This window comes from Macrotis lagotis, chromosome 6 (assembly GCF_037893015.1).
Source record: "Macrotis lagotis isolate mMagLag1 chromosome 6, bilby.v1.9.chrom.fasta, whole genome shotgun sequence".
Lineage (NCBI taxonomy): Eukaryota > Metazoa > Chordata > Mammalia > Peramelemorphia > Peramelidae > Macrotis > Macrotis lagotis.
In genome coordinates, this window is record NC_133663.1 from 187,043,985 (window position 1) to 187,071,136 (window position 27,152).

Here is a 27,152-nt window from a genome sequence, read left to right on the forward strand (position 1 = left end):
CTATAAGCAAATTAGAAGATCAAGGACTAATCTACCTGTCAGATCTATGGAAAGGGGAACAGTTTATGACTAAGGAAGAGTTGGAGAGCATCACCAAAAACCAATTAGATGATTTCGATTACATTAAATTAAAAAGCTTTTGCACAGATAAAACCAATGTAACCAAGATCAAAAGAAATGTCATAAATTGGGAAACAATCTTCACAACTAATGATTCTGACAAAGGACTCATTTCTAAAATGTACAGAGAACTGAGTCATATTTTTAAAACAAAAAGCCATTCCTCAATTGACAAATGGTCAAAGGATATGCAAAGACAATTTACAGATGGGAAGATCAAAGTAATCCATAGCCATATGAAAAAATGCTCTAAATCATTAATTATTAGAGAAATGCAAATTAAAGCTTCCCTGAGGCACCACCTCACACCTCTCAGATTGGCCAGTATGACCAGGAAGCATAATGATCATTGTTGGAAGGGATGTGGGAAATCTGGGACACTGTTACACTGTTGGTGGAGCTGTGAACTCATCCAACCCTTCTGGAGAGCTATTTGGAACTATGCCCAAAGGGCAACAAAAATGTGCATACCCTTTGACCTAGCAATACCCTGAAGAGATGAGGAAAAAGGGTAAAAACATTACTTGTACAAAAATATTTATAGCAGCCCTGTTTGTGGTTTCCAAAGAATTGGAAATCCAGTAAATGTCCTTCAATTGGGGAATGGCTTAGCAAACTGTGGTATATGTACATCATGGAACACTATTGTTCTATTAGAAACCAGGAGGGACGGGATTTCAGGGAAGCCTGGAGGGATTTGCATGAACTGATGCTGAGTGAGATGAGCAGAACCAGAAAAACACTGTACACCCTAACAGCAACATGGGAGTGATGTTCAAGCTTGAAGGACTTGCTCATTCCATCAGTGCAACAATCGGGAATAATTTTGGGCTGTCTGCAAAGGAGAGTACCATATGTATCCAGATAAGGAGCTGTGGAGTTTGAACAAAGTGCAAGGACTATTCCCTTTAATTTAGAAAAAAAAACAGATAGCTTATTGTCTGATCTTGTTACCTCTTAGACTGCTCTTTAAGGATATGATTTCTCTTTCATCACACCCAATTTGGATCAAGGTACAGCATGGAAACAAGGTAAAGACTGACAGAGTGCATTCTGTGGGGGGGGGAAGCAAGATTGGGGGAAAAATGTAAAACTCAAATAATATCTTTAATAAAAAATAAATTAAAAAAAACCCAGATAGAGTCATGGAAAGTCAGACACAACTGAAATGACTCAACAACAAAACTATTATTTGTCAAGGGGGCAACTAGGCCATGCAGAGGAGACAGTGCCAGGCCTGGAGTCAGGGAGACTACATTTTGTGAATTCAAATCTAGCCTCTGACACATGGGACCCTGGGCAAGTCACTTAACTCTGTCTGTCTGCGTTCCTCATCTGTAAAATGAAATAGAAAAGGAAATGACAACCCACTCTAATATATTTGCCAAGAAAACTCCAAATGAAGTCATGAAGAGTTGGACATGACTAACAAATTACTAAACAACAAAAGCTCTTTTGGGGGAAAAATAAGTCAAAACATAAAATACATTACTATATTTACTCTGGACAAATAATAAGCATTGTTTCTTAATTATTATTTGTTATTACCTTGAATCATAATGTGAATATTTATAAATAAATCAATATATTTACAAATGCATAATTCAATGTGATTTCTCATAATATGCCTAGACAAATATGCTTGCTTTTCTACTAAATAATCTGAACATTTCACATTTTTCAAATTTTTACTCTGTATTTGAGGATTCTGGAAGATTGACAGATCTAGAAAATGGTTCCCTTCCCCTTTTAAAATCTTTTCTGTTTCCTCTGACAAAAATCCTGACCAGAGGCAACTGGGTGGAACCCCTCCCCCCAAACAAGTAAACTAACATACAAAAAACAAAGATACCACCAAAAAACTGTCCCACTCAACCCCCAGTCTAGAGATGTTCATTTATCAGCATTCAACTGTAAAGTTCAGTCAGGAGTAAGTAAAGCTACATTCTCTCTAGGAAAAAAGAAAAGCAGGAGTGGGCAGGTGCACTTTGGAGAATTTTATAAGTCCTTCCCACCTAGGAAAATGACATTCTGATTTCTTAACAGATAACAAGTGAAATCCTTGGAAGTTTGGTTCTATTTTTTGCCTTAAGGAATTTCATAAACAGAAGTATCTCTTTCACTAATGCTGCTTACCTAGCACTCAACAGACAATTACACAAGGTGCTGTTACCAAGCAAATTCATCCCCTCGTGTCCAGCCTTTTGGTGGTGATGGGTCTCTCTCAGCTAGGTAAGCTCATCAGTCTCCAGATGTCAGAGGTATTCCATGCCTTGCCTTGCACATTCTCAAAATCCTTCCCACTCAGCAGGACCCACTTAGGCTCATACATTCCTGGCATCACCTTTGAAAATCCAGGACTAATTCTTTGTTCCAATAGGGTAGTAGGAGCACTTGAATGCTGGTGGGATTCTATACCAAAGCATTAAAAAAACCTTCACTGAAAGGGAATGAGGGAGGCAGTTGGGCTCACTCAGACCTGTATGCTGTGCCAAAGTCACTCCCATGTAGTATTTCAACTTACCACCCATTCTACTAAAATACCAACCTCAAAATAAAACACTTCATCAAAATGGGGATTGTTGGTCTTCTTTTTCACTTTAGTCTTTTTTGCTTCTGATCTGTAATTAAAAAAAAAAAGTAAAGAGGGTTGAGTAGGAAGTAACAACACTGTTAAACAAAAAACCTCCCAGGCTTTGTGCTGAGCTATTAAATGCACAAGTAGTTCCATGTCTTTATTTATCTTATAAATATTTCTATTTGTCTGTTAACTCCAGATGGTATGCAAATTAGGAACTTTTACTAAGCCAAAAATAATACTTGATGTGAAGAATATAAAGATTTTTTTAAAGTGCAATTTTAAAGAGATCAAAGAAACAAAGGAAATGCAAAATTGTATGTCCCACCTCAGCTTATTCTGGTATCTTTTATTCCTGGATAAGGTCATTCCTCATCATAAGACAGGGAGGTTATACTCACCAGCTTTCTGGCACCAGTTCAACCAAATCAAGCCCCTCAGAGGTAGATTTTTTTGAATGACACTTGCCTGTATGGTCCTGCTAAAGTAACTGTGGCATAAGGGTCACACTGTCCATTCACTATTGGGAGGCCTTGGCACTCTAGAACTCTGAAAGGAGAAGGGAAGAGAAAAAAAAATAAGGTAAGGAAACAAGACTCAAAGCTTCATGTGAGGGCTTCTTGTGGCAAAATTTGCTCTATCTTCCTTTCTTTGGTTGGGTTATGGTATTCTTCATATCATAGGAAGGGGAGAGTACAGGAGCTGGGTTGGGAAATAAGGGGCTCTGAACTCCTTCCAAGGTTATTCACTTATTCTGGGACAAGGGGGTGAGAAATATGGAGAAAGAGATGTCAATTCATCTATGACTATGTCTATGCTATGACTGTTTCTGCCTGGAGGTCAAACATGAGCAAGAATGCCTGGATCAGCCAAGAATTGCAAAACACTTTGGTAGCAGAGGAAGGATATTTTCCAGAAGATGAGTAGGCATGAATTTTTATTCTACAGAACACAAACCATAGGGAAAAGAAAGTCAGACAGATGGAGCTGATTTATCAGACTTAATATGCTTTCCTATATATAAAATGATATGATAATAAGGATGCCTTGTAAGTATTACTATAGAAAATTATCTTTTTTCTGCTTTGTGAGTTTGATTATATTTTCATCTCCTCTCTAACCTCTAACCTCCCCCCAACCCCCCACACACACTCAATACTCCCAAAATACTCTGTTAACTACTAATTTTGTTTATTAAAACATTTTGTAGGTTGGTCTATAAACGAAAGCTTTTCATCTCACTATCAGGACAACTTTCTTCTGAGAATAAGAAAAAGTGGTCATCAGTTCAAATTTACTTAGGGATTGCTATCGAATTGAATGACATTCAATCTTATACTTTCACAAAGGTTTCTGTTTTGGCCAGAAACTCTGAGGGTCTTCCCCTCAATGATCTCTCTCTTTCTCTTTCTCTCTCTCTATTTCTCTCTCTCTCCCTCTCCCTCTCCCTCTCCCTCTCTTTTTAACTAGGTAAAAGAAATTCATGAAATTCATGTTGATGATGTCCATTCTCTCCCTCATTTCTTACCTAGTCTTAATCACTGAATGGGCATTGACTCAGTCAAACTGAGACCTGTTAAAGACCTTGCTTAAAAAGGCCAAGATCTCCCCACTCCCATCCATGATCACCTTTAGTCATCCTGATTCATGTCAAGTCACTGGATTCAGATGGCTCCAGAGGAGAAAGTGAGATTGGTGACTTTGCATAGCCTTCCCTCACCTAAATCCAATTCAAATGCATTGCATGGCATCACTTCTCTGATGTCATGGTCCTCTTTAAAAATGAAGGGCAAACAATAACAACAAGCCCCATGACTGGAATGTTCTTCTTCCTTGTTTCTACTTCTTAGAATTCCTAGTATATTCCTGCTATATGAAGCCTCACCTGACTGCCTCCCTCTTTCTCCCATCCCACAAACCTCCCCCTAAATGAAGTTATTTTGTGCTTTACTTTGTAAATACAAAAAGGAAGTTCAGTGCAATGAATATAGTTAGTCTCAAAACCAGGAAGCCTTAGGTCAAGTCTCAAACCTGACACATAATGGCAAATCCAAAAAGTCCTATCAAACAAAGGTAGCTTACAGAACTCCATAATGTTTTCCAACCAGATAAAATATAATTAACATGGTAAAGACCTAATACATGCTTGTTCCTTTCCTCCAACCTTCCCTCATTACCCATAAAATTCTACAAAAAATGAAACCGGAGCGGCTAGGTGGCACAATGGATAAAGCACTGACCCTGGAGTCAGGAGTACCTGGGTTCAAATCCGGTCTCAGGCACTTAATAATTACCTAGCTGTGTGGCCTTGGGCAAGCCACTTAACCCCATTTGCCTTGCAAAAACCTTAAAAAAAAAAACAGGAAACAAAAAACATCAAGATCAAAGCCCTGGAAGAAGCTCTCCCAGTTCACTGGATTTCCCTCTTTGGGATTTTATGATCTGTCATCATTTGTGATCTTTCATCGCTAAAGAAAATTTTCTCATTGATGAGATGACAGATAAATGCCCAAATAGTGAAAATAATGCCCCAAATAAACTCTATCAAAGGGTTACTTACATATTTTAATTATCATCCTGTGGTTATTCTCTTTGCATTTGAAAAGAGTAAAATATAATAAAAAAAATTTACTGGAAAAGATCAAAGATTTTTGTACAAGGATAACTACCAAATTGTTTCCCTTCTATAACTCAGCCAAAAGGCACAGCAGGAATTGTAAGTTTTCGGAGTCCCCTAAAAGAGATTCAACCCTATGGGCTATTGAGCAATTAAGGTGTGCTTTGAAGACTGTCCCAAATTTCATCTGCTCCACTGAATTTGCCCAAATTGTGTTTGAAAAACTGCCCAAAATTTCATCATTCCCATTAAAATTTGCCCAAAGTAGCTTCTTGTCCCTTGCCAGGTTGTCTTAGATACTTGCCTTTGGAGTTTCTCCTTTGGTCTTAAGGCATGGTTTCCAAAAGACCCCATACCAAAAATGTAATTGTCTTAGCTGGTCATAGACTAAATGAATTTCAGCCATCATCAACATGAATTTCATGATAAAGTTAGTGATAGTTCAGAGAAAAGGGGTCTGAAGGATTTATGTGTTTTGAAACGTATGAGAAGATAGGTTTTTTTAAAGGAGCAAGACTGAATGGTAGATTGCTCTAGTGAGGGAAATACTAGACAGATGCAGTATGAAGTGCAAAAAAAGATACTTCAGAAGAAAACTGTTCTAGCTTTGAAAGTAGATAGATGGTGCATTGAATAGAATGCTGGACGTGAAAACAGGAAGACATCTTCCGGACTTCCAATCTAACCTTACTGGGCAAGTCACCTAAAACTTTAGTTGCCTTGGTTTCCTCATCTGTAAAATGAGCTGCAAAAGGAAATGGCAAACTACTCCAGTATTTTTGCCAAGAAAACCTACTAACTTTGTGACCCAGGGCACTTATTTACCTCTGTTTCTTCAATTGTAAAATGAGCTAGAGAAATTGTAAATTGCCCCCAAATCTTTGCCAAGAAGAGCCCAAAGGGAGTCATGAATGAAATGAATGAGCTCTGTGACCTTACAAAAGTCATTTAACCTCCCTTTGTCTCTATGTCTTCAAATGTAAAAAATGGGAGGATAAAATGAGGTCATATTTGTAAATTGCTCAGCACTGTGCCTGATAGGTACATATTAACAACCTATTTCCTTCTTTTACAATTGAATCTAAGAAAAGCTCTCCCAGAGTATTCCTTCCTTCAATCTTATCTTCCAGTATTATAAGTGGTCTCAAGTGCAAGAGGGATTAGCCTTACTCTGTTTAGCCTAGAGAACAACTTGCAACAATGGGTGGAAGTTTTGAAGAAACAAAATCATATTTTTTTGGAGAATAGTTCTAATAATTAAAATTATTCACAGACAACAGACAACATTATAATATTTTGAAGATCTTTGAGCAAAGACTCGATGACTACTAATCAATGTGTTGTAGAAGAATCTTGATCAATATTACATGTATTGCTCTAAGGATCCTTCCAACTCAGCAACAGTAACAGTCAGATCAAGTCCTACTTCCCTGATATTCAAAGCAACCGGGATGGCAGATTTAGTCTGGATAAAGCACCGGCCCTGGAGTCAGGAGTACCTGGGTTCAAATCTGACCTCAGTCACTTAATAATTACCGAGCTGTGTGGCCTTAGGCAAGCCACTTAACCCCATTTGCCTTGCAAAAAACCTAAAACAAAAAAACAAAAAAAAAATTCTTCAGTTTTACAGAGCCCAGGTCTGAGACTCAGGGACTTACTAAGAGATAAATGGTTAAGAAGTAAGAGTCTATCAAGTCTAGTGGATTTTTCTATTTTGTCATTTCTGTTTCTTCCACTTCTTTCCATCTAAGGAAGGAAGTACTTCCCATCAAGATTAAGGAAACAACTGCTCTTACATATCAGATATACTGTGTAGCTCCTCAAGATCTATTTCTAGAAGTGAGAGCACTGAAATTCAATAACTAGGATGGGAGCAAAATGGGCATAGTCAGAGCATCCCTAGGGCCCTGTGATCTGGGAAAATACTCTGAACTCCTGTACTCCTGGCAATGAATTAAGGAGGAGAAAATAGCAATAGGTTTGGATTCAGGGGAAGGAGATTCAAGTCTTGGCTCTATTTGGTATATTTGTAGTAAATAGGGACCTTGAATAAACTTTTTAAACTCTCTGGAAATTCTTTTACTGTGCTGTAAATTGAAGAACACAGATAGATCATCTCTAAAGTCCAGTTCTAAACTCTATAATGCCAAATGAGAAATATTTATATCTAAATAAAATCAGCTCCAGTCAATCAGTTTTTATTAGCACCTATTCTGTACTAAAGCATTAGAGTCAAAAAGATGAAGAAAAGTAAAGTAGATGCTCTCAAGGAATTTACAGTCTAATAGGAGTGATATCACCCATATAAAATTGATCGGTTTTTTTTAATGGGAGGTTCAGGGAATGCTTCCTAGAGGAAATAGGTGGTACTGAGAAGGGCATTTTAAAGAAGAGACTTTCAAAAGACATTTATGAGGTGGAAGAGGATTCCATTCATGGGACAAGGCAACATCTAATAATCTGGTTTGGGTGGAAAATACAGTACTATCCACAGCCAGAGAAGGAACTATGAAGCTTAAATGAAGACCAAAACTTGTTATCTTCAATTTAAAAAAAAGAGGAAGAAAGAAAACTCCAAATGGAGTCAAAAAAGAATCAGATGTGATTGAAAGTGAACAACAAATCCTCCTGCCACAGGTGCTCCTTAGGCTATTCCTTTTGAGAGTTCTTTTCCCCTTTCAGGTCATCAGACATTTCTTTCACATGTATAAAAATGTGGGGAGCAAGTGGTGAGAAAAGGGAAAGTGGGAGAGTAGGAAAGAAGCATAAAGTATGATTTGTCTCATACCAAACTCCCTAGGAAAGATACTCAGGTAACACACTGAAACCCTAATAATCTTGTGATAAAAGACCCCACTTGGCAGAATTGCCATTTGGAATGACCTTCAATACATATATTTTTGTCAACCTGAAAAATCTTAAATTTAAAGCTAAATCTATCAAGTGAGAAAGTAAAGCCTTATATGACCCAAGTGGAGAACACATGTTCTGTCAAGGTGAGTAGAACAACATGTGTAGAGAAAAAAGACTTATCTACTTAAATATATTTGAATTAATATATTATTTAAATATAGTTGAATATAGTTCTTAAATAGAGTTGAAATGAAGATATCCTTCTGGGAGGAAATGTAGTTTGGAATATGCAATTTATCAAATGCTCTAATCTGTTGGGTTAAATCCTTATCTCAAATGTTTGATGCCAGAGACCATATTTTCCCTAGCTCATAAAAGGTATTCCCTTAGAAATCAGTTTTCAGAGTAACCAAGAATATGAAGATTTTTCTCTTTCTCTTCTTTTTAAGAAACAGATTTGCTTAAAAAAATGTCCAATCCTCAGGTGGAGCAGTGGATAGAGCACTGGCCCTGTCAGGAGTACCTGGGTCCAAATCCCACCTCAGACACTTAATAATTACCTAGCTGTGTGGCCTTGGACAAGCCACTTAACCCCATTGCCTTGCAAAAAAAAAATCCAATCCTCTTTCTATTCAATTCGATGGACACTAATAAAATGCCTACTATGTATGAAGCACATTGTGCTAAGCACTGGGAAGATGCAGAGAAAGAGTAAAATAATTCCTGCTCTCTATAGTCAATACCTTTGCAGATAAACAAATGGATAAAGCAAACACAATACAAAGCAAATACATGAGGAGGCCAAGTAAGTGGGCCAACTGCTCTAGGACTTGAGAGTGACTGGAGGTAATATGAAATTATTCTGAAAAGCTATGTTGGAGTCATATTGAAGGCAACTTTAAACCCAAAACTTAAGAGTCTATATTTCATTCCCAAAGTAAGCCTCTTCTTTTTTGCAGTCTCTGTTCCTTAATACACACAATGAGTTAAGAGTTCAGTTCAAAGATCTTTCAGACATCTCAAATTGGATGAACAGTAGATATCTTAAGTTTAATGTTAAATATATAAACAATAAATTATATAAAACATAATTAAAACATAAATAATAAGAAAAAGTTAAATAAATAAATCATAAATAGCAATGACATATGTAAATAAATAAATTTAATACAGATTCAGAATGCTTCATTTCTTCTGACTCCAATCCCTCCTCTATTCAATCACCAAAGTGGTTTCTTAAAATGAAGGTCTGATAGTGTCACTCTTCCCCCCCCCCCCCAACTCATTAAACTCCAGTGGTTCCCTATTGTCACCAGGAGCAAATACAAAAGTTGTTTGGTGTTCGAAACCCTTTATAACCTAGTTTCCTCTTACATTTCCAGTCTTCAACTTTTACATTTCAAACCAGTAACTCTGGCCTTTTTGCTGTTTCATGACCAAGTCATTCTATCTATCTCTCTCTTGGTTCCAGGAATTTCCTTTGGCCATTCTCCCATGCCTGTAACACTTTCCCTCCTCCACTCCAACTACTGACCTCCTTAATTTTCTTTAAATCCCAATCCAATTTTCTACAGAAAACCTCTCCCCATTCCCTTCTCATACCAAGGCCTTCCCTCTTTTCATTATTTTCTATTTATCATATTTATCATTTAAATATATATGTGTGTGTATATATGCATACATATATACATATATATGCATATATATATATATATATATATAATTTGTATATTTTTGTTTGCAAGTTCCCCCCCCCATTAAATTGTAAATTTCTTGGGCAAAGACTGCCTTTTCTTCTTTTTGTTTCCCTACTATGCGTCTGACACTTATTAAATAGTAGACACTTATTAAATGTTTATAAAATTGAATGAAAACAATGGGCTTAAAATAAAAGAATGATCCTGAAGAAATCAAGAAATAGAAAAACAAAGCCAGGAAACATAGGGTAAGTGTACAAGAATTTCTCAGGTAAGGAAGTGATGATGGGTTTGCTGTGTGATCCCAGAGATTATCTTCTCTGGGTCTAATGGCCTCTTTTTATAAAAAGAGCAGCAGCAGCAACAGCATGAAAATTTTTATTATTGGAAATGATGGAAAACCAGGAAATCCATTCATTTGCATTAACCCAACTTGACAGTTTGTTCATTTTTACTCATCACCCTATTTAAAGTGAAAAGTATGCTATGAGAAGATATGATACAATAAGATTTAAGGAAAAAAATGACATGGTCTCCGCCCTTGAGGATCTTACATTCCAATTCTAGATAAGATATGAGAATATTTACAAATATGACATAAAAATTACATAAAAATTGCAAAGCTAAGAATATCAGTACAAGAGTATGGAGTAGCAAGAGGATTATAGGGTTTATCATTTTAAAAAAGTATATTTTTTTTGTATTCTTTTTCCTTTATCCCAACCTTCAAATGAAAATCTGCCCTAAATTCTGCCATGCCCCCCTTCCTCCATATACTTACCTCTCAATTCGCTTCCCCAGACACTGGGAGTTATAGTGAGTACAATGTGTAACATTACCAGAATTCTGATGAGGAAGCTAAGCTTGCTTTCCCAAACTCAAAACAGAGACAAAATAGCATTTTATTCAAAAGCTCGGCAGTCAGTTCAGTCAAAAAATATTCCAGAAAGAAACAAAAGGATGGGGGAAGGGCGATCTTCAGGCAAGTTCTTCAGTGGGGGAATCTGTGTGTCCCTGTAGTAACATGAATGACATTTTCTACTATTCAGAAGCAGGGAAAGAAGCATGAATGTTGGCTTGAACATAAGTATGGAGTAACACTGGCGTGTCAAGTTCCAGCACAAAATCTGAGAACTGTGTTGCCTAAAATACACAGATCCCCACCTTGCAGTGATTCAGACAGCCATTACAACCTCTGCATAGCCCATATTTTCCAAGGCATTCCTGGTTTTGAGTAGGGAGGGTGTTCTTTGAGAGTGTGGCTTTGAAAATGGAATATCTTTTTTCAGACTTGAGTGGTTCAATTTTGGTAAATATGGTGAATGTATCTATGGGTGACCAAATAGCATAATGAGAAAATAAAAAAGGTCTGAGAGTGAGTAGACCCAAGTTCTAGCCCTAAATCCATCACTGACTTTTTGGTAGCAGCAATAATTTTAATAATAATAATAATAATAAACTTTAAATAGTAATATAATATATTATTATATATTATATATATATATATATATATAAATTTTACAAAACACTTTCTATCTGCTACCCTCAACTGATCATTTTACCTTCCTTGGTCTTGCTTTTTTCATCCAAAATATTAGGAGGTAAGACTAGATAATTTTAAGTTCTCTTCCAGTTCTAGGGTATTGTGAAATTTTCCTTCTGCTATTCACTCATTCAAATGTATCCCTTTCTTGTGAAACTACCATATGTGTACTTATAGTAGATACATATATTTACACAGGAAAGGCAACTTGGGAATAATAGATACTGGGTTGACTGAGGAGTTCAAGAATGTAACCTCTGATCTCCACACTCTCTTTAGCTCCCAATAGAGCAGGGGAATCTCCAAAACTATAATTTATGATGGAAAGGCCCATGATCTGAATCAGTGGAACAAATTTCCACATAGGTTGTTTTTTACTTTAATGAAATCAACAAAAGAATAGATATCTCACACAGTATTATTCTTCAAAGAGAAGATTGTATATCCTGACTTTTGGTATGGAAAGAAAGTTATTAATCAGTTGTTTTCAGTCATGTCCAACTCTTTGTGACCCCATTTGAGGTTTTCTTGGCAGTGATACTGGAGTGGTTTACCATTTACTTCTCCAGTTTATATTTATAGATGAGGAAACTGAGTTAAATAGGTTAAGTGACTTGTTCATGGTCACATAGTGTCTTTGGATGGATCTGAACTCAGTTTCTTCGGACTCCAGCCTCCAAGTTCAGAAATCTGTCAGGTGTCTTATTTTAATGTCAATAACAATGAATTTATTAGCTCTAATGTCTCTAGGATAATGGAAAGAACATTGGGACTTGTGGGCATAGTACTGAGACTCAACTCTGATACCTGCCATTTATTGGCTATGTCAAGCTTGGACAAGTCACTTAACTGCAAAACTGGACATATAAAACTTTCCTTTTCTACTTCACAGTAATGTTGTAAGAATAAAAATTTTTCATCTAAAAGTAAACTGCAAAATATTATGCAGAAATAAGATGCTCTTAGTGATAGGGTATCCTTCAAGGTTTCAAGAAATGCAAACTCATTTTTTGCTCCCCTGAAAAAATTTATCATTTATTGATGGAACAGGAAATGGGTAGTGGGAATAATTGTTATGTATACATGTAATATGAATGTTCCAAAAGAAAATGAGCTTTCCAGACCTGATAGTCAAGATAGTCAAGTATCTAAAATAAAGGAATTTTTTTTCCAAATCTCATTTCTAAGGAAAAACATTGTTCCAAGACAGACAGAGAGCACATTTAGAATACATTTGGCTAACCCATTAGAATTCCTCAGTTTCATTCCCTCTCATATGAAAACCAATTTGAGAAATGCTCCATTCTCTAACTCAAAACAAAGATTGGCTTCTGATTGCAGTTACATAAAGATGTCTTGGGAGAAAAAAACCCAATCCCCATACCATCTGGTGTGCAAAATGCACAAACCAGAATAAAAACTCTATGCGCGTCAATCACACTGTTCTCACAGTAGAGAGTTAATTCATTAGCACCCTAACAGTTTTATGAGTCAATTATAACACAGCTGTACAGCTATGTGAAAAGCACTCTTACTGTTTCTGGCTCAGAATATAGCAAGTTAAATTTTCTTTTAGTTCAAAAATACAGTGGGAAGTTCCTAAAATACAGCGAGACATACACACGATTTACATTTGTCTAGAAGACATTCTGTATTAAATATATTTTGTGTTAGAATGTTATATAATATGTAAGGCAATGAATAAAGGATATATCCAAAGATTGGTGCAGTTTTAAGCTTAGAAGTTTTAATTAATTAAACTTTTTAAATTACATTAAGTTTTTGGGGATACTCTTATAGATTTTAAGCATTGGATCTTTTCAGACAGCTTATTATGCCCCCCCTTCAAAAAATAAGGGAGAGGGAATTTTGAAACCTAGAAAAGTTCACTCTAGCAAATCAATACAGATTTCCCCTTAAGTCTTTTTTAATAACGTTTTTTACATTTCCACCACTTCACCATAGAAAAGGAACAAGATTCTATGCATATAAGTTTGGATAGGTTGAGTTTGGATGTCTAACCTTGAATTTCTTTTTTCTACCTGTGATCTCAGACAACTCCCTGTGATATGTTTTTCCCCACCTAAGTATGGGGAAAACAGAAGGTAACTCCTTCACAATATGGTTATGAAAATGAATGCACTAATGAGGAAATACGTTTCTGAGATCCTTAGTTAAGAAGGAGTTATGCAGGTACAAATAATAATTGCAATTATAATAATTACCATCATGGTCAGTACTCTACCACTTAGTGCCCCATTTCTCAAAGCTTTCACACTCTTACTCATAAAAGGCTGTAAATCAATAGTACTTTAGCTTTTTTTTTCCTTCAGTAATTTCAAATGGAATCTCTGTCAGGTTTAAGATCTTCTTGGAAGTTGAAAAAGGTAATTTCTTGGTTGGCTTCACTTGGCAAAATTGTGCTCTGCAGTGCTTCCAGTGAGACAGAAGCCAGAATAGAAAGAAGGCATTTCCTTCCTTCTCTGGCAATCAGCATCACAGGTGAAGTTGGCAAGAATGAAGCATGTTAGCAACCTGCTGGCTCTTGACTGGAAAAAAGAGGGGGAAGGGTAGTGCTTCAGTATGGTTTTCAAGGTTATCTGCCAGACTCCTTTGTTTGGCTTGTTGTGTGATGAAGCATTAAAATAGACAGGAACACTTAAACCAGGCTCCACAACTGACTAGGCAGGTGCAGGACACACAGGGGAAAGATAACGCTATCCCAGTGACAAGAATCTTTGCAACTCTTCCAAAACATGAATGCAAAAGGATAACAGACAAAAAATTCTCCCTAAGTCTTAGAGAAGTGAATTATCAAATGCATCCAGAATAAATTTCTCTTCCAACATCACCTTTTCATTGGCGCACACTGTAAATACTTTATTTATTTTACACAAGTTGGTACAGGAAATTTTTCTAAAGGATAGCCAGTGATCTAGTATACTGATTTTCCACTGGGGTAAAGAAATATTTATTAACAGTCAGTTTTTTATGTGTATAACAACCTTCATCTCAAATTCAAATAACCTTAGATGACTCTATTTACAACTATTTTTTATGTAAAAAATGTGACCAATCATTATATATTTTTTATGTATTATAGTAGACAGAGTGCTAAAGTTTTGGTCAGGAAAAAGCTGAATTCAAATTCTACCTCAAGTACTGACTAGCTGTATGATCTTGGGCAATTCACTTACACTCTCTAAGTCATAATTTCATCATCTGTAAAATGGGGGGAATAATAATGGCATTTATCCCACAGGATTGTTGTGAAGATCAAATATATATGCATATTTAATAGAAAAAATATATATATAATATATATCCATGTTATATATATATATATATGTAATATATATCCATGTTTTATATATATATATTTTATATATATATATATATATACATACATGTATATATATTGCCTTGCAAACTTTAAAACACCATTGAAATAGCAGCTCTTTTGTGGTGGCAAAGAATTGGAAATTGAGGGAAGGTTCCTCATTTGGGGAGTGGCTGAACAGTTATGGTATAAGAATATAATGGAATACTATTATAAGAAATAACAGGCAGGGAAAAACCTGTATTTACATGAAGTGAGCAGAAGCAGGAGAACATTGTATAGAATAATAAAATTGTATGATGAGCAACTGCGGAAGATAACCATTGTCAGTAATACAATGATTCAAGACAATTATAAAGAACTCATGAGGGAATGAGGAAAAATGCTATTTACATGCAGAGAAAAGAACTTTTGAAGGCTTAATGGTTTTTTTGTGTGTATATATGCATGTGTGTGTTTTATACCTTTATTTTTTGTCTTTCTTCTTTTATAACATGACATGTCTTTTATAACAGACTTTTTTCTGTTTCTTCTTTTATAACATGACATACCTATGTTTTTCATAGTTGCACACATCAAATTGCTTACAATTTTAGGGAGAGTGGACTTGAGGTAGGAAGGGGGAAAATTGGAACTCAAAAAATTTTAAATGAATGTTAAAATTGGTCTTTACATATAATTGGAAAAAATACTATTAAAATTATATAAATGCTAACAATTATTTTATTACTATTACTATAATTGAAGGAAGCAAAGAAAGATGAAGTGTGCATTTCATTCCCTCAATGAATTTACAATCTAGTTGACAAAATAAGATATATCAATTACATTTAAAAAATAAAAGTATAAAGGAAGTGCCAAATGAGTGGCATAGATAATAACTACTTTAGGAGTTTAGAAAAAGGAGAGATAGTAGTGGGATGAAGGTTCCATGAAGAATAGAAAAACTGAACAGGGACTTGAAAAATGGATTTGGACTTCTAAAGAAGAGAGGGGAAGGAATTCAAAAAAGAATGGAGTGATTATAAAAACAAAAATCGAAAAGTTTATTCAAAGGAAAATAAGTAGGTAGCCTGGCTAAGGAATTCTACATTCTATATGTTATGTTGAAAGGACTTAGAAATTACAATCCTCAAAAACTATACCAAAGATGCTGATTTCACTGCTCCTATCAAAGTCTGACCATATTTGGCACATTTTATATTCAAATGCAGATATTCTGATGCTGCTGCTGATACAAATTCAACTTTTTCATTGGGTTAAAATAATCTTTGATTTCTTTCTTTTCTTTTTTTTAGGTGTTTTTTTTTTTTGCAAGGCAATGGGATTAAGTAGCTTGCCCAAGGTCACACTGCTAGGTAATTATTAAGTGTCTGAGGCCAGTTTTGAACTCAGGTACTCCTGACTCCAGGGCTGGTGCTCTATCCACTGTTCTACCTAGCCGCCCTCCTTGATTTATTTCTCATAAAGTTAGGAGATTTAAAGATGGAAGAGATTTTAATGATCATTTAATCTAGGTCCCTCATTTTATAGATAAGGAAATTACACACTAGAGAGGATGATGGATTGTTCAAGGTCACACAAGTGTGAAGTGTCATAGCTAGGATTTGAGCCCAGGTTTTCTATACCAAATTTCCTCTTTCCAGTGATGTGGTCAAACATAGTTTCAACAAACCAAAAGAAAGGAGGTCTCCTCACCTGGGTCACTATAGGTCCTGTTCTCCATCAAAACAAAAGTAACTTTTGTTAAATGACAAACTTCAAGTCAGCAGATTAACTCCCCAGACAGACATCAGAATGACTCATCAGACACCACAAACTGGAATGTTAGAAAGTAAAACGAAACACCCAAAATCTGACAAGCTTGGGAAAAGCCACATTGTGGCAAGAACTGCTGAGATTTTTTGCAACATAATCCAGAAACTCTTCCCTCTGACACATACTGTCCATATGACCTTCCAAGCACCAAACAGCTCTCTCAGACCATAAATACTTAAGGAACCTGCATGGTTTTCCTCAGCAATGTAATCACAGGTATAGAGAAAATAAATAATTATAGGGGATAAAATTTCTTTGATGTAGAAAACTCCCAAGAAAGGAAACTCTCTCTACCAATGCAACTTAGCATTTTCTCTACAATTAAGTCTTAAAAGAGGTGCCTAGACGATTGAGGTCAAGTGATTTCTCCAGGGACACAAACGATACACACACACACACACACACACACACACACACACACACACACACACATATATATGTATGTATGTATGTATGTATGTATGTATGTATATATGAGAGAGAAGATGAATTCAGGTCTTCTTCTGGCTCTGGCTCCTAGGTTGGCTTTCATCATTGCATGAAGATAAGGAAGAAGTAGAAGATGAAATATCACATTATTCCTTATTATTTAAAAAAGCTTAGCATTTGCACCTCTACTGCCAAAGCAGTTTTCCCCCCTTTTTTTAAATGAGTGAAGGGAAAGAAAATCTTTCCCACCTCTTTGCTTTTTTGTATTTCCTATGAAGTCCTAACCAACCACCTAATACTCTGCCTGCCAAGCTAAGGAGACACAGAATGCAGATCTTCCCTAAAACTTAATTAATTTAATTAACTTAATCTAAACCAAACTATAGCTATACCCCCAGAAATGGGGTGGGGCTTAGTGAATTTAGTTTTCTATTTTTCTCTTTAGATCCTCAAGGGATCACAAAAACAATATATTCAATATATTGAAAAGAAACAGTTTCTCAGAAATAAAGTAAAACCTATTTCTGGGAAGAGCATAGGCAACCCTTTCTAAGAAGCTGATCATTTCTTCAAAGGCAGTGGTCAAGACAGGGAATGACAAGATACCATTAAGACATTCAGAAAAAGTCTGTTTCCAGAACAAAATAGTCATAAGGAGAATGTAAGAGAAAGAGAGGAAATATCTTGTTTTTCTTGCCTGAATCAATCAATCAATAAACACTTACTAATGTCCTGCTAAGCTCTAAGCTCTGTGCTTTCTTTGAATCAAATAGATAAATGACTGAAAAAGAGGGACTGTCAGTTAGATGGCACCTGGAAAATCAAGAAACAAGTTTCTAAAAGCCCAGTTTAGAGGTGGAAAGATGGGAATGCAGTGGAGGACTTATGGAACATCAGGAAAGGAAAGTGTATTTTAGGTTTCTAATCTGTGGTCGTTGAATTCTGGAAAAGATGTACAAAGAGTCTACAGAAGTCTTTACCCAAGAGACCTTGCTCTGAAAGTTCTAGCACTTTGATCTTCTGAGAAAAATGAGTGACTAACTTCTTGAACCAGGAATGTCTAATGCAGGAAACAGGCTCCAGAGCTAAGTAAATTGATCAGATAAGAAACTCAGAAACTAAACATCAGAGCTTGACTCAATCACTACCATACTGCACTATTGTGAGTAATAAGATTCTCCTCCATTCTTCACTTTCTGTGCTTCAAAATGGAGATTACAATGCCCCCCCAATTATGCTGTATTAAAAGCAATATAGATTAGTAGAACTGGTTTTGAAGACAGAATGGAATGTATGAATGGAAGATTATTATGCTATAAGAAAGGATGCATAGAATGATTTCAGAAAAACTTGTATGAAATGACAAAAAGAGAAGTGAATAGAATCAGGAGAACAAGGTATACAGAAACAATGATAGTATAAAGATAAATCAATTTAGTAACTGATCAATACAATAATCCACCACAATTCCAAAGGTCTCATACAAGTAACTTTGGGCAACCATCGCCATGTCTTATGTCTTACCTGATGTTAATGACTGGAATACTGAACAAGATATCCCTTTATATAGTTTTCAAGAAATCTGATTATTTCAATGTAGGTATGGAAGACTCCCTGTCAGTTGAGAGCCTATAAGGTAATATTTTGTTCTATCAAATATTGTTTTCTGGCCCTAATCATGTCTATTGGCTGTGTCTTTCCAAAACGTATCAACCAATAGACAACCATTATGGCAGGGGTACTTGACTTCTTCTGTGCCAAGGACTCCTTCAATAGTCTGATCAAGCTGATGGACCCCTTCTCAGAAAAATGTTTTTAAATACATAAAATATAATACATAGGAAATCAATGATGATAAAATACAGATAGATAGATAGATAATTAAAGAATATATAACACATAAAGAATATGTTATACATATATATATATATAAAATGACATTAAGCATTTTTTATTCAAATAGAATTTTGAGAAAATCTAGATTTTTTTGAGCACTATTATGCAAGAAATAGAATGTCATTCACAAATAGGATCATCTGGAAAGCCAAAGTCTTATTGTTAATCAATGGCAGAAGAAAAACTAGAATTTGGCCTTCTGATCCAAAGTGTCCAGCTCTTTACACTATAGTATGCCTGGTCATTAAATCATTAACTTGTGGTTTTTATTTCTCTTCCTCATCCAAAAGTGCAAGCAATAGAGCTCCGGGTTCAAAAATCATTTTAGGGGCACTGTGCACTTTAAGAAATCTTAATGTTGAATTTTTCACTATTTCCTTTTTTGATAACTCACGATGAAGTAGAGATTTTTAGAGATTTGACCAGGAAAGTGAAAATTTAGTAGGGTCTTCCATGCAAAAGAAAAAGGTTTGATATGAAGGCCTGATTTTTTTTAAACAGTGTCTTTGTTGACTGAAGGCCAATTCAGGTAAGTTCAGAGAGCTTTGTCAATAGAAAGTTAGTCAGCACTCATTTTTTCAAGGATTAGCAACTTAATTAAGTTGCTCTTTATTTAACTGCAAAAAAGGAGGGGTAGGGAAAGGAGAAAGAGGGATGATTTTCATTGATGGAAAGAGTACTCACATGGATGAAATCTGAGATTCTTGAATTAGTAAATGGATAAATGCTATATAATATAATGAAAACATACAATCTGGTATCTCATTTGTTAGAGGACTAGAAGGAAGAGCCATATGGTCTGGAGATCTCCTTCAATCTCCTGCCATGCATAAACCAGGGAAAGGAACAGCAGTTCTTTCTGTGAAGGACACCTGGCATTCAGTATAGGTCTGGCTTTGAAACTGAGGAGAAATTATATAAAAGAAATTCAGATAACAAAAAAATTCAAGCAACCACTATACAATTTAAGAGGGTGTGGGCTTCTTAGAAATGTGAATTTTCTTTTTTTTCCCCCTCACCTTCAACTTGAGCCTTTCCATAAATGGATGCTAATCTTTTTTTTCCCTTTGAATTCTGTGGAGAATACCATTGGTAATCCATGAAAACCAACCTCAAAAGATACTTCTGGAGAGTCTGAGTCTGTTTCATCTGATGATAACAAAGTTTTGGTGATGCTACTCTTGTTCTTCTTGGCCCACCTACCTTAGAAGCAGGCAAATGGTCAATATTTCACATCACACTTTAGAAGGAAAAATCCAAGTATAAAGAAAGCTTAACAGCAGTCCAAGGTTGAAGAACTGTCTTACAACACGAGCTACCTCCTTACAGAAAGGATGAATTCTCTCCTATATCCTGCTGATGTCCCACTGATGAGTGGGTCAGATGTGGTACTGTCACCTTCAAAAGTATTCTTATTTAGCAAAATAAAATCAGCCACACTTTGTAAATAATCACTATTTGCAAATACTCAGAAAATCTGTAAGTCTCCTATCTTTGGGTATGCTTCTATGATTCTTGAGAGGTTCATTGTTATGATACACAATCTACTCCCCAGGTTTTTTTAATTAATTAAAGCCCTTTCCAATTCTCCAATATTAAAGGTACTCAAAAATGTCATACCAACCAAAGATGATAATCTTTTAGGTTTGCCATTACTGCTTTCTTTTCACTTAAATGCAGGGGGTGGATGGAGAGAGGGGGGGGAGGGAGGGAGGGAGGGAGGGGGAGAGAGAGAGAGAGAGAGAGAGAGAGAGAGAGAGAGAGAGAGAGAGAGAGAGAGCGAGCAGAGAGATGCTCCTCAACAAGAATATTAATAAGGGTGCAGTCAGGCAGGCAGCTTATAAGATCCAACTAGCACAAGGTAAAAAAGACTGTTTTTATAGCTACCATGCCTTCTCCTAGATGACCTAACAAGTTTCCAATGACAGGGAGCCCCAGAGACATTTTTAGACTTTACAGAAGCAGCATATCCTTTATAATTGCCTGCTACTGTACAGTGTACCAGCAAAGCCACAAATGATTAAAAATGATAGAAGTAGTTTCAACATCTTTCCTTCAGAATCCTAAAATAGTTGCTGCAAGAAGCTAGATTCACTGACATGTTTTTTGTTGTTGTTTTGCTTAGTGCCATAAAGTCAAATGCCTGCTCTATAGGATAACTAATAGTATGTAGTCCTTATATTCCAAAGGGTAGAATTTGATTCATGGCAGAGTTGGATCTATGTAATAATAAACCATGTACTAATGACTTCCTGCTGCAAAAATACTACTTCCAATTAATCAGTGTAATACTTTTACACTGAACTAAGGGAAGCAAAATCACTTTTCTGCTAGGATTTATATACTGTATTGGTATCTTTTCTCCTACCATCTTCTATTTACCTCTAAAAATTACACTGAAATGAATTGTAAAGATCATCTTGTAGTGAAAAGAGCTTTAATTGAGAGATCTGAGTGTGAGTCCTCATTCTATTGCTAATTGGCTCTGTGCCCTTGGACAAATTGCTTGGTTTTCTCACCTGTGTCAGGCAGTTAGTCACAGCTGTCTGGGAAATAAAAAGGGACGACAGTGTCCTGGACAGAGTGTACTTGGAATCAGGATGGCATGGGTTCAAATTTCACCTCTGACATTTACTAATTATTTAGCTCTCTATGGATCTCAGTTTCTTCATTTGCAATATGGAGGTGGGGAGAAGGGGGTTGGGTGTTAGCCTAAATTACCTCTGAGCTCCCCTCCAGATTTCAATCTATAACCCTATGATCCTAAAATGAGCCTCTCTGGCAAAACAAAAACAAATTTTAAAAACCGTTTAAAATGTGGGAAAAGGAAAGCCAATATGTACAAAAATATTTACAGCAGCTCTTTTTATGAAGACTATAAAGTGAATACTAAAGGTGTACCAGTTTATTGGGGATAATTTTCTTCTTGCTACCTCTACTTTAAATGACTGTTGTAAATGAAGGTATTTTGTAAACTATTAGGTATTAAATTCATATTAGCTAGCATTATTATTTCTACATAACATTTTCTGAGGGATGTTCTAAATTCTATTGCTAAAGAACTCTAGAATTTAGAATATCCCACAATGCACAGTAATGTTACTCCGTGGTCTTGGTAAAGAATTCTTATCTCTTTGCTTTGGCAGAACTAATGAACATTATCAGTACATGCAAGTAACAGGTGTTGACAGCTGTGAAACACTGGGAGTGTTGGAAAATTTTGCATGCACAGACCAGTACAAAAAATGTTTAACATGCACATTGCTATCTTCTCCCCTTTTCTACCTATAGAATTTGGAAGGGGAGATGGAGAAATAAAGATACGAGAGAAACTAAGGGAAAATTATAGGGCCAGCTCCATACTCAAGATATCGGGTGTGCCTAATTCTCCATCAGAAAAGCAGTTTTAAATGCTTTGTTTCTATCCTATCTAGAATGAACATTTCAGACAATTAGATTTTCTCAGTAATTAAACTGAATTGTCTACTATATGGTGCCAACATCAATTTTGTCCTCTTTTAGGACATCTCTGAGTCATTTTGGAGACTTGATGCAGTCTGTGTTGGAGATGGCAAAGTCCTTCCAAGAGCCAAGCCCCTAGTAAATGTGTATGTGTTTGTACTATGTGAGACAATTAGTAACTTTGAAAGAGTTTCATTTAGCAACAGGTATAATACCAACACCAACACTAATTCAAATGCCTAACCTTGATTAGATGAAACCATTGTGAGCTAATTACCCATCTCTCCTTCTTAGTAGAATGTTAGATTATTTGTTAAACATATTTTCATTGCTTTCTTTTGTTGTGTTATTGATTCTGTGCTTTTGAAGAAAATATTATTTCTCCAAGGAAATATACAAAAGTTGTAGTTCTTTAAGAGGACTTGACAACAGCTGTTAGTTATTATTGTAACATATTGTGACAAAATGAAATAATAATAAAATAATGATAATGATAATGATAACTTGCCTCATGCTTGATAGTTCCCAAAATGCTTTCCTTATAACAAGACTGAAAAAGTCAATAATACAAGCATCATTATTGCCATAGAAAGATGATTTTATAGGTTCAGAGTGGTTAAATAACATACAAAAAAGGTAGCTAAGTGGTTGTTGATAAAGTACACAGAGCACTTGACCTGAAATCAGGAAGACCTGAGTTCAAATTCAACCTTAGATATTTAGTGTGGGCCTGGGCAAATCTCTTAACCTCTATCCACAAAACCTTCAATCCACAAAATGGGGATGGTAATGGCATTTATTTCACAGAGCTATTGTGAAGATAAAATGAATAACCATTTGTAACTTGCTTTATCAATCCAAAAGCACTGCATAAATTACACTAATACAGATTGTAGCAGAATCCTCTTGACAAATGCCCATTTTCATGTTTAATTGTAAAGCTCATTGCAGACTAGGAAGAGCCAAGATGGCAGAGTAAAGGCAGAAACTCCCTTGAGTTCTCCCAAATTTCCTCCAAATAATTTTATTGTTTTTGGTTTGTTTTTTAGGCTTTTGCAAGGCAAATGGGGTTAAGTGGCTTGCCCAAGGCCACACAGCTAAGTAATTATTTAGTATCTGAGGTCAGATATGAACTCAGGTACTCCTGACTCCAGGGCCGGTGCTCTATCCACTGCGACACCTAGCCACCCCTCCAAATAATTTTAACATAAAGTCTCAAATTGAGTTGTGGAGTGGTAGAACCAACAAATGGTTGTGGGGAAACAATTTTTCAAGTCAAAGACAACTCAGGTGGTCAGTAGGAAAGCTCTGTCACACTGGGGATAGTGGTCAGGTCCAGAGCCTAGTGCACATTATGCTGCAACAATGCTATCAGAAGGCCTTGGAGAAGGTTACAACAGCAGCATTGGAAGTTTTCAATCCATAGAGGGTAAAGGGACTGGACAGCTGGTTGGAAAGAGATTAGGGGACTCTCTGCTGGCACTGGGTATAGAAGCTATGACTTTGTCCATAGGTAGTTCCAGGTCACAGTTCCAAGATGAAGAGAAGCACTAATGTTTGCTGCCACAGAGGGGAAAAGACCCTGGTCACAGGTCCAAGGTGAAGAAGAGTGTTTATAGTTACTCACTAGGGAATAGGGACCTTGGTCATGGTTCCAAGACAAAAAGAAGCATTAGCTCTTATGACTACAGGAAAACAGAAGATCTGGTCACAGTTGCAAGGCCCAGAGGAGTCATAGAGGGGAACAAGATCTCTTCCTGAACAAAGATCACAACACATACCAGAAGTGTACTCGAAAACTGAACCGCTCCTTACTTTGGAAGCACCAAAAACTTACTGACCCAGAACTAGCTCTGAAAATAGCAATATGAAAAATATGAAGTTCGGCAGAGTACAACTTTAACATAAAGTTTGAAGTCAAGAAAAAGGTTGGCAAAATAAGCAAACCCTACCTGAGAAAAAGAAATTGAATACGTCATCAACCAGCTCCCTAAGAAAAAATACCCAGGACCAGATGGATTCACAATTATGGTACTGATACTTGAACCAGAAAGAGGCAAAACAAAGAAAAACCTAGAGTGCACTTTCCCTAATCAATATTGATGCAAAAATTTTAAATAAAATACTAACCTATAGCATTATACCACTAAGATAATAAACTATGAGCAGGTGAGATTTATACCAGAAATTCAGGGCTGGCTCAATATCAGGAAAATTATCAGAATAATTGACCCTTTCAAAAACAAAACTAACAAATCATATGATTATCTCAATAGATGCAGAAAAAAACTTTTGACATAATATAACACTCATTCCCATTAAAAGTACTAGAAAGCATAGGGATAAAGGAAGATTTCCTCAAAATGATCTATCTAAAGTCATCAGCAAGCATTATCTGTAATGGGAATAAGCTAGAAGTCATCCCATTAAGATTGAGGTGAATCAAGGATGCCACTAATCTTTAATGCTGTACTAGAAATATAAGTTAAGCAGTAAGAATAGAAAAGAAAATCAAAGGAGTTAGAATACAAAATGAGGAAATAAAATTATCACTCTTTGTAGATGATACAATAGTATACTTAAGAATTCAAGAGAATCAACTAAAAACTACTTGAAACAATTAATAACTTCAGCAAAGTTTCAGGATATAAAATAAATCCACATACATCATCAGTATTTCTATGTATTACCAACAAAGTACAACAGCATGAGAGAGAAATAAAAATTCCATTTAAAATAACTGTAAGCGGGGGCAACTAGGTGCCACAGTGGATAGAGTACCAGCCCTGGAGTTAGGAGTACCTGAGTTCAAATCCATTCTCAGACACTTAATAAGTACCTGTGTGACCTTGGGCATGTCACTTAATTCCACTGCCTTAAAATTTAAAAAAAAAAAGATTAAAAAAAAAAGAAAAAATAATTGTAGACAATGCAAATACTTTAAAGTCTATGTCATCCCAATCAAACCACTCCAAATGGGGTCATGATGAGTTAGACACAATTGAAAAATGATTGAAAAATTGAAGTGGGACTTCAAAAATGGATGTACAACAAAAGCATCTTTTGTCTGCTTTTTATAAATTCATGTAGTTCTACCTTGCAAAATCAAACAGTGAGCATTTATTAAGCAACTACTAGATGAGAAGGCATCATGGTAGGAACTGGATGCTTCAAGTCTACAAGCTTGGGGAAAGCTTAGCTTGGGAGCTGAAAGTAACCTTGGAGATCATCTAGTCTAACTAAACCTTTCATCTTCCAGAGGAGGAAGAGGTTAACCAAGGTCACACAGGTAGAAAATATCTGAGGCACTGTTTAAAATTAAGTCATCTTTCTATTAAATAGTAATGCAGTTTATATAATATCTTATCATTTATTTTGCACATTTGCTTTTTTGAGAATTATTAAATTATAATAAAAGGTTTTAAATATTTTGCTGATACTGATATAGAGGAAGCCAAATAGTTCAGTTAAAATGAGCCCCATTTTTTTAAAAAAATGCTCATTTGTTTTTAGTTGAGAATTACTAAATTTATAGTAAAATGTTTCAAATATTTTGTTGATTTAGATATAGAGACTAAATAAATAAGCCTCATTTTTAAAATGTGCAAAAATAATCCATGCAGATATATGCCTATAACTTCAGAAATAGATAATATGTGAACATAAGTAATAAAGTCAGATATAAAACAGACACTATATTTAGACATATAACTATGGTTGTCATTTGCTACTATGTAATAGTGAACAGCATCATTAGAAAATCTAATAAGGTAAAAGTAATTTTAGTATATCCAAATCTATATAGATTTTTGAGAGAAATGTCATCAGGTATTGCACTGGCATAATGCTCATGAAAAATCAAATTTTCCACAAAAGAGTTGGGCAAATTTAAAAACAACAGCAACAAGGTGGCTAGGTAATGCCTCTTCCATCTAGCAATTTTTCTAAAGAATTTCAGAGAAAGAACAATAAAGCATACAACTATTAAGACTTTTGTGTTCATTAAAATAAATGTCAGTTTTCAGTAGCAGACCATTAGGTATGACAAATGAAATCCATTTTAACACTCATTAATTCTTTACAAAAATCAAATCTGCCTTGAAAATAAAAATAAAAAACTAAAGTAAAAAAAATTGCTCTGTTCCCGTGTGTTTAACAGGATAAAGAAAAGGCCTTTCATCTGAAATTTAAATCAGGTTGTATTTAGGATTTAAAATCGCTAGTTAAAGTCCTTGCCAATCCTGAAAGAATCTGAAATATAGGCAGAGCCTGGCTGTCTGTCATTTGCTGCTAGAGGCAGTCTCAGTTTTTAGACACAATGCATTCCTGGAAACCACATCTTCAAGTGTCATAAGGTTCTATTGTAATCTTGACTCTGTATGTGCTATTGTGTTTGTGTGTTCAGTGTCAACAGGAGAAAAGGAGCAAAAAAGGCAAGAAGAGGCACTCATTAAGAAGTGTCAATGAGTTCAACAATGAAATCCAAAGCAATGAAGAGTGAACATTATTTGGCACTGTCTGACCAAGACAGGAATGTTACTGAATCAAACTCAGCCAATATTGATTTTTTGAAATTAGACATAGAATTTTTGCAATTTGTCTTTGGTGAGTAAGTTAGTTCTAAAAATTATAGATAGGAATAGACAGCAAAGAAGCCCCATGGAACAGATTTGGAATTAAGAAGGTATCTTGGCAATGCTAGAAATTTCAGTGGCAGGGTGGAGAAATGGGCGAGAAATGTGTCCCCTTCCCCACAAAGGTTTGCTGAAAATCTTAGTCCCTTAATAGACCTAAAACTG

General features: G+C 35.7%; 1 protein-coding gene across 3 annotated transcripts in view; it reads right to left on the reverse strand.

Annotated features, from left to right (window-relative positions):
* The window catches only part of RASA3 (RAS p21 protein activator 3), a 299,007-nt gene that overhangs the window by 71,181 nt on the left and 200,674 nt on the right, over positions 1–27,152 (reverse strand). For all 3 annotated transcript variants that reach the window (XM_074192117.1, XM_074192115.1, XM_074192116.1), the window contains exons 6-7: positions 3,167–3,247; positions 2,669–2,741 (exon numbers count right to left, since the gene is read on the reverse strand). In XM_074192117.1, coding sequence (XP_074048218.1) covers positions 2,669–2,741; positions 3,167–3,247 — 154 coding nt within the window. The remainder of the gene's footprint in view (positions 1–2,668; positions 2,742–3,166; positions 3,248–27,152) is intronic.